The sequence below is a fragment of the Alligator sinensis genome, unplaced genomic scaffold (genome assembly GCF_000455745.1).
Source record: "Alligator sinensis unplaced genomic scaffold, ASM45574v1 scaffold890_1, whole genome shotgun sequence".
Classification (NCBI taxonomy): Eukaryota; Metazoa; Chordata; order Crocodylia; family Alligatoridae; genus Alligator; species Alligator sinensis.
The window spans coordinates 337,574-346,305 of record NW_005842948.1 but is presented as its reverse complement, the minus strand read 5'-3'; the positions used below and the strand labels follow the sequence as shown (position 1 = coordinate 346,305).

Here is an 8,732-nt window from a genome sequence, read left to right as displayed (position 1 = left end):
CGTGTACACCCTTGTGCAACTGAGCACAGATGACTCACAGAACATGAAAAGATGCTGCCATCTGTACAGAGCTGAGCAAGGTGGGCCTAGGGAACAGTCTGAAAAAATGGCATTTAAGTGGCAAAGGAAAGGAAGGATGTATAATGGGTGCATTAGTCATGTTTTATAAAATGGATTGATTTGACAGGCCCTCATAAATCTACTTGCCAAGGGGCAATAAATTCAGTAATTCATTTAATATGAATAGCCACAAGGGCTGCAGGCATAGACACTCCAATTCCAAAGTTTACATTTTCAGAATTACTGCAAGAAGTTTAGGCTCCAAGCTGCAGCCAGTGCCCTTCAATGTATTCGTGTTTATAGTAAGTCTTCTTCAGGTTTCTGTTTATAGCAAATCAGAGATTACAAGAGAACTTATACACTGCATAGAAATAAAAGTATGGGAAACACACTATTAAGATTGCAAAGTCAACCACTCTCTAAAGTTAGGGAAAGCCAGAAATGCAGGGCACTGACTGATGTGGGGGGGAAGCACTTTACCGGAAGCAGCACGTTAATTCAACCCAGCTCTGCAGCATCTGTACAGATCAGGAGCTTCAGCAGGGATTTTTGGTGTTTTTATCTAAAGCTGATTCAATCAGCTACTAGATAGAAGCACCAGAAAGTAAGCACCTAATCTATATAGACATTGGGCAAGCAGGATCTAACTAATGCGATGCCTCTTCTAGGCACAAGCTGCGCTTGGTACATGGGCGTGCTGAGCTTAAAGCGCCATTTGTTTGTTTTTTCCTACGTCTGTAAGCAGCCGAAGTTGCCTGGGCGACCTTAATTTGTGCCTTTCATGTGTGTACATGATGAAGTCTTCAATTACACAATGAATTACTATCTTCCACAGAGCCCTGCCCATGGGACGGACATCGCTGACTGGATAAGTAACTATTCAATACCTTATTTTCTTCTTGTTAAGCAGTCTCCTAGGCCTTATTCAAGCCCTACCCTGAAAGCAGAGTTATGAAGATTTTCTCCTAGGATTTTACGACATGTACCACTACCATCTCCGAGTACTTCATAAATGCTGGCTAACTTATTTTCATAACACCACTGTGAGGCGAGAGGCAGGCACTCTTGCCATTTTGCAAACTAAGAAATGAGGCAGAGAGAGACTAAGCACATATGAATATTGGATCTCCAATCTGAAATGCTGAAGATTTGAATTTTAAGGACAGTAACATTATATATCATGTCATATGGTCAAAGCACAGCTTCTACTAGCCTCAGCTACACACCTCACTATGTTCACTACCTCTGCAAATCAAGCCCCAGGATATCATACTGGACACCCAGAAAATGACACACACACCAGCAGTGACCACCTGTGACCAGCCCATATCACAGGGAGTGCTGTGGCTGACAAGGGTGGAATCCAACTCCCCGGGGCAGCACTCTCAGCCCTGAACCATGAATTTTCCTTTCTCTCCTTCCAATCCTCCACCTCATTTACTCCACCCCTTCCAATTACTATAGCCAATGATGAAGGACTCCCACAGATGATGGGCTCACTACACAATCCTGATTAAAGCAGGCCTGTGCTGTGCAGGGGATGAGACAGGCAGCCTCTAGAAAAAAAAAAATGTATGCAAGCATGTAACTGGAAACTGCATTAAGAGGGCCAAATTAGGGTTGCACAGGCAATCCTTCTTTTGGTATTTCCTATCTTTTGAACATTCAGTTTTGCTATCTTAATAACACTCTTTTAAAGGTAGCTTTTGGTGTGAAATTTTCACAGTTGATTTAAAAAAAAAAGTAAATAGAAAGGACATGACAAGGTATCAGATACTCACATGGGTCATCAGCAGAGCTGAACCCTCTGATCTACTACAACTAACTGACAGACCAGCACTAGAAGAGGTTGGGACCTTTCCCCACGGGTTTCACTGAGACTGCTGAGACTCTGGGGTGGTGGATTCTGGAGACAACGTGTTCTAATGAGCCTGGCCTTCTGCTCCTGCTAAGCTAGATCCCTTTAAGTCTTCTTCAGCATGATCCTGTCCAGTCCTTACCCCTTTCCTGGCTCCTCGTCCCTGTTCCATCCCCCACAACCTGTGAGGCCCAATCTCAGCTCTTCAGTCAATCCTAGTCCTTTTGCCCAGCCAGTGCTCTCTTCTACCCCCTCTTCCCCACTTTTTGCCACCAGGCACCCACCCACGTTCCCATTCCCAGGGGTTCCCAATCATCCTCTCTTCAGGCTTCTCAACTTCACTGTCTTCACCTCCTTGCACCAGCCTCTTTGCCAAGCCACTTCCAGTTCTCCCCCTCCATGCTCCAACCCCTCATCTAATCTTAGCTCCTCCACCCCGCCGCCCCCCCCCGGCTCGCTCTCCCTTTCGTTTTCCCCTCCTCATTTCCCAGTTCAAATCTTACCCTCGAAGTCCCTTTCTCCACCCCTTGCGAGCCTCCAGTAGCAGCCTGTGCCTGCAGGCTGCCTGTCTCACTGAACTCTTCAATCCTACCTTGCAAAACCCTACATCCCTTCTGCATTTGTCGCTGGTGGCTCCCTCCTCCATACTGCCTGATCAGCAGTAAGAGAGGTCACTTGAGTTCACAGGAAAAACAGACCCCGCACCCAGTTCTGGTGCCTGGTTCTATTGCAAACTGGAGCTGCCATTACAAGGAAATTTCAGCTTCATCCCTGAAGTCCTGGACTGGAGCCTGTTCAGGTTTTCAGTGGAGATGGTTCCTGTTCAATCCAATCTGCATTAGGAACTGAGAGGGGCTGAAGCATGCTCTGCAAGTACAGAGTATCTGGAGATGTTATCCATTAACCTCTCTCAAGCCTCCAGTGAGCTTGGCCAAACTGCAACAGGACAAAGGCTTAGTAGAAAGTCACAGACAGTAGGGCTGTGCGAAATTTCGGCAGCTGTTTTGTTTCGGAGGTGTTTCAGGCTGTTTTGGCACCCAAAACACCAAATCCAAATCGAAATGGAAGGATCGGAAACATCTCCGAAATGAAACAAGGCATCTGAAATGTTTTGGAAATATTTTGGAAAATTTCAGCGTTTTGGAGCCAGGCTTGCAGGAAAACAGCTATATGCTGTGCCCTGCCGTGTGACTCAGCTCCACAGGGAGCAGAGGTCTGTGCCGAGGGTCTCCTCGCCACCGCTGCTTGCCCTGGCGACGAGGGGCTGCACAGGGCAGGCAGCAGCAGGGAGGAGACCCAGCGTGGATCTCTGCCCCCTGCAGATCCAGGTCATGCGGCAGTGCTGGTCCCTGCCACACAACCTGGCTCCACAGGGAGCAGAGATCCCTGTGGGCTGTACGAGATGGGCAGCAGTGGGGAGGAGACCCTGGCATGGATCTCTGCTCTCTGCGGAGCCAGACTGCATGGCAGGAAACGGTAGGCTTGCTTGCTGCTCTGCACTGCTTCCCTGCCCTGTGACCCGGCGTAACAGGGATCAGAGATCTGCGTGGGGGTCTCGTGTTCATGGAGAGTAGCGGCCCTCCTCCTCCTCCCCCCCCAGACAAGCCACCCACAGCCCCATTCTGCTCCCCACTGGGGCCCCTGCCCAGCTGGGTAGGGCTGTGCAAAGCTTCCGGTGCAGCCCTTTGAAACAGATTTGGTCAAAACAAAACAGGACAGTGATCCGAAACACCAGAACAAATCACCGTCCTCCAAAACGGCCGAATCTGAAACCGAATCCAAACACAGCTGTTTTGCACAGCCTTAACAGATAGCTTGGAAAGAGTCCAGCAGTCAGCAGTAAAAATGATTAGAGGCCTGAGAAGCAAGATTTAGGAGGAAGGGACTAGAAGTCTTTAATCTGGAGAAGATGAGACCTAGTGGGGATTTGATAGAAGTCTTCAAATACCTGAAGGGTGATTATAAAGAGGATGGAGCTAGACTTTTCTCTGAAGCTGTAAGGGACAGGACTAGGAGCAATGATCCCAAACTGCAGCAGGAGAAATTTAAATTGGAGATTAGGAGGAACTTTCTGATCATGAAGGTGACCAAGCATTCGAACAGGCTAGCTAGAGAAATTATGGAATCTCTATCCCCCAAAATTTCCAAGAGCAGGTTAGACTTGACTGCATGGTTTAGTCAGGGATGATCGTGCCTTGAGCAGGGGGCTGGACTAGATGATCTCACGAGGTCCCTTCCAGCCCCACTTTCCTCTGAACCTATGAACTTTGTCAAATTTGCATGGATTTTTGCAGGGAGTGGAAAAGGCATATCCCTGACAGAAAGGACACTCTTCTTCCAACTATCAATAGCCACAACATGGCAGGTGTTAGAATTTTCCAAAAAAGTTCAGCATATAGTAATAGTCGAACAGTTTTTTCTAGCCATATTCTCAGAAATTCCTGAACCTTGCTGACTAACATTTTCCACATAAAACCAGCCTATAGCAGACACCCACCATATAAAATTTGAGCCCAACCAGTCAAACGTTGGCAAAGCAACTGAAAACAGGGGGTTTTTGAAAATGGAAATTTTTGGAAAACCTTAAGAGTAGGCAGTATTCACAGCCCCACCTATAATTAACCAATCGTATAGACTCCATTTCAGCAAGGCATTTAGACATGTGTCTAACCTTACGCATGAAAAGTAGTTCTGGGATGGGAAAAAAGAGGATGAAGATAAAGTAACAATGATGTTATAGCAAAGTCTAGCAGGGTGCACGTTTTGTAATAGCATTCATGTGTCCAGTACCTGACGTCCCTCAAGGAGCAGCAATGCTTGGAAATAAAACAAATGTGCCCACATATTCTGTGCCAGCAACAATCTGCAGGGGCAAATTTTAGAAACCACCCATTTGAGTAACCATCGGAGAACATAAAAGTCAATTAACTAGGAATATTTGCATACACAAGTCCCCTGCAAACACAGCAAGAGAGGTGCATTTTTGCAAACAGGCTGTGCCTTGGCTTTGGCAGGGCTAAAAATCTGCTCTATGAACTGATTAACAAAAACCACCAAATCATCACATCTGCAAAAACCATAAATAACTTCACAATGTCAGAATTGTGACAAATATGGCTTAACAGGGAGGTCTCCTGATTAAAAAATACATATAACTCAAGAGTAACGGTATCCAAACTGAATGCAATTCTAGTGAAATCAATGGAAGCTGATATAATTATGCTTTGGACTAGGCCCAAAATGAAGGAAATAGGTTGATGAGACATCTAAAAGCTCCAAGTGGCAAAATAAAAGACACTTAGTCATTAGTAGTAATCAGTGATATTTAGCTCTCCACAAAGCAAACAGCAGGGAACTTAAACAAAAATAGTGCATTACACCTCCCCTACACAAGGATATCGTAGCCAAAGCGAATCACGTCATTCAGTTTTAACGTGATGTACTTCTGGTCAGGAATCCGCACGTCGTTCACGAATGTCTGTCAGGAGGAAGCACAGGCACTATGTTGATGGAAGGCATAAAGCTGACATGTTAAAATTCATCCAAGCAAGCCAATGGAACTGCTAAAACTAATGGAACGTGCATACAAATCCAAAGACACCGCACTCTACCCAACATTTAGTGAAAATGAAATGCAGTTTGGCAATGGCCGGAATGATATGCATTCTAGCTACTGAACTGAATTTGCTTTCACACAGCTACTGCTGAAAAAAAAACACTGAAAACAGAAAATAAATAAGAAGATCTTTTTTACATGGTGTGTAATTCACTTGTGGAACTTGTCACAGGAGGTCTCACCAGGAGTGGATGCAAGAACAGGGCACCCCATTCATTTTGGCTGCACCATGCATGCACAGTGAGCTCTGACCTCGCTGCCCAGGTAGTGCAAGCTCCTGCCAGAGCGTTGTGTGAGCACTGAGCTCTGACCTCACCAGCTAACAAGGGCAGGATCTGGCCAGATCCCCTGCTTCCACATGGTTCTGGAGCCCAAGGCATGACTGCTGCTGATGTTCACCTTCCCCTCCTCCTTTCTCTTGCTCCACTGAATTCAGCAACAGAGGAAAGAGAGAATTAGCAGTGGCAGTGTTCACACCCTGGGATCCAGAGTCCCACAAAATCAAGGGCTGGTCAAACCCCACACCAAGAGCTGTCACACAGCACAGCAAAGGAGGGTGCAACAATGCTGCTGCACCCACCCTGGATTTCACTGGGGCTAAGTAAACACAGTCAAAAAGCCCAAGGCTGAATCGATTCAGTCTTTGCAGGTTAGTATAAGGTGCATGGATTGAACTGATAAGCAAGTGAACAGACATTCACTTTTGATTCCAGAAATGCAGCCACATGCCTGCAGTGGTTCAAGCCAGAAGCCAGGGGGTGTTACAACAGCCTCCCTGCTCAGCTGGAGCAGACAGCTCAGGCACATCCACCCTGAAAGAAGGGATTTGTGGGGGTGGTGCAAAGCATCCTGGGCTGCTGGGGGACTTTGAGTTACTTGAATCTGGAGGGAACCTGGGACAGAAGTTCAATAAACCAGTTTAACCTAATTCAGTTAAATCTGATTGACTTTTATTAGTAGATGTTTAGGATTGTGAATCCAAAAAAGATGACAAAGCCGGTAGGGAAATACATAGCACCCGAGCAAGGGACTAACAATAGAAGGATGGGGGTGAGGAGGGGAACGACTACATCCATCCAGGTTTATTTTAAACTGGTTTGGGCCTTTCTGAAAGCAGTTTACATGCACTGAGCTTCTGTTGTGTTACAGATTTGAACTGGTTTCTGATCACCTATACTATTTTATATGTAATTTCTGTCCCTAGTGCAGAAACACCGGACAGAACTGGGAATACAACTCAGACCCCATGGCCACATCCAGACATGCAGCCATGTATGGTTTGTGGCACCACAAACCTCTTTGCGGTGCCACAAACTGCATGCCCAGAACATTAAAATGTGCCCCATGCTGCAAAGTTGCAGGGTGAGGGCAAAATTTGCTACCTGGATTTCCTAGTAGCAAAAAACGCCAAAAAAACCCCACCAAGAAAAAAGCAGTGTGGCATGATGCATGATACAATAGTGTGCACTGGAACAAACAGAGGCTTAGTCCTCCAGTTTGCCCAAAGCTGGAACTATTAGTGCTGCTGCAAGTGCACGCCCATGCACATCTGGATGTGGCCCATGAGTTCAAGACCATTCATGGTTAAGGCAATTATGCAGGGAACAAGCAATCAGGTAGGTCCTTCACAGTAAGTATAACCAGTTTTTATATGGCCAGTTCAAAATAAAAACAGATCACAAACTTATGCAAACAAGAGTAGACCTGCTGATGAGGGACTAGGCAAACAGCTGCCCTCAGATGGTCATTGGCAAAAATGAGGAGTTATCCGATATTCCAAGATAGAATTCATATAGCTACACAAACAGGAAATGAACAGCAGCTGTCTTCTGTTAGGTTTTGGGAGTGACAATACATTTACCACAGAGAATGTAGCCCTTTTTGGGTGCATGACAGTGAAATAACTGCTTGTGAAATAAGGGAAAAAAACAAGTCTGAGAAGTGACTTTGAAAAAACAAGCTGACTGATAAAAATGACGTAATACACCTGCAGCCCTGGGGCAACACTCTTCCCTCCTGCTCCTCTCTCAATGCTCCAGGTAAAATACTCCTGACAAGAACAAGTATTAAACTGAGAGAAATATTTATTGAAAGGTAGAGCTAGACCCTTGGCTGGTATATATATAGCAACAACATTCCACTGGTCTGGGAGCTAAATAATCCCATTAATGAAAATGTGGTTCAAAATGAACATTTACTCTCATTTTTAATCATTTTTACTTTGAAATTATTCTGCAATGCATCAGAAGTAGTGTATAAGGTTATCAGTATATCAAGCCAAGTCATAAAAAGAGAGAGAGAAAACATTCTATTTGATATTATTCCACCTAACTATACCCACCCACACTATATAGGACATTGTAATAATTATGGATTCAAAATTTTTGACCTAGAAATTAAAATAGTTCAATCTGCATTAAGTAAGGATACCCTGAAATAGAATAGAATAGAATAGCAAAAAAGAAAATCAAACTACATACATGAAATAGAATATTTTCACTATCAAATTTAAATTACTTGATGTGGTAGTACTTAACAAAGCTACTGACAAGTCTGAAATTAATTTTAAATATCAAATGAAAAGATATATATTTTTAATAAAAATTCCTTAGAAACAGTGTTTAGTTTTTTTTCTAAACAAAATTTCTTGAAAGGTAAAAATATTAATTGAAATTGCTATTATGCAAAAAATTCAGCTTAGTCCATTCATCTTTTTACAATAGAAAAGTGCTTTGACCAGCTCCGAAAAACTGGTATGTGGAAAAAGTTGAAAAACCCAGTACTTAGGTCACTACACAGATCGTAATTCTTCTAAGGCTAGCTAATTACATAATAATATTAATGACTACTAGTAGGGGTGCACCAATAAAGATGTTCTTGACTGATACCAATAGCCGATTATTAACCAGCCATATTGGCCGCTACCGATACAATAACCAATTTATAGGAATGTAGCTGCGCAGTGTGGAAAGCAGGTCCCTGCAGGTAAATTTGGCTTGGGAGGGCGGGGGGGCAGATCAAGGACACCGCATAGAAGGAGGAAGTGGGGCAGGGGCAGGGAGCGCTGCCCAGCCAAGGCGGTGAATGGGATGATGGAGCCATGAGCAGCTTGTCCAGGGGATCACTGTCCCGGTGCTTAAAAATTACAGTGGGGGTGCTTGAACTAAAACTTGTTGAATGAACTTCAGTTCAAGCGCT

General features: G+C 44.6%; 1 protein-coding gene across 4 annotated transcripts in view; it reads right to left on the bottom strand.

Moving 5' to 3' along the window:
- Window positions 1-8,732, bottom strand: part of CEP170B (centrosomal protein 170B) — an 82,115-nt gene that overhangs the window by 51,756 nt on the left and 21,627 nt on the right. For all 4 annotated transcript variants that reach the window (XM_025192601.1, XM_025192600.1, XM_025192602.1 and 1 more), the window contains one exon: window positions 5,318-5,396. In XM_025192601.1, the coding sequence (XP_025048386.1) occupies window positions 5,318-5,396 (79 nt within the window). The remainder of the gene's footprint in view (window positions 1-5,317; window positions 5,397-8,732) is intronic.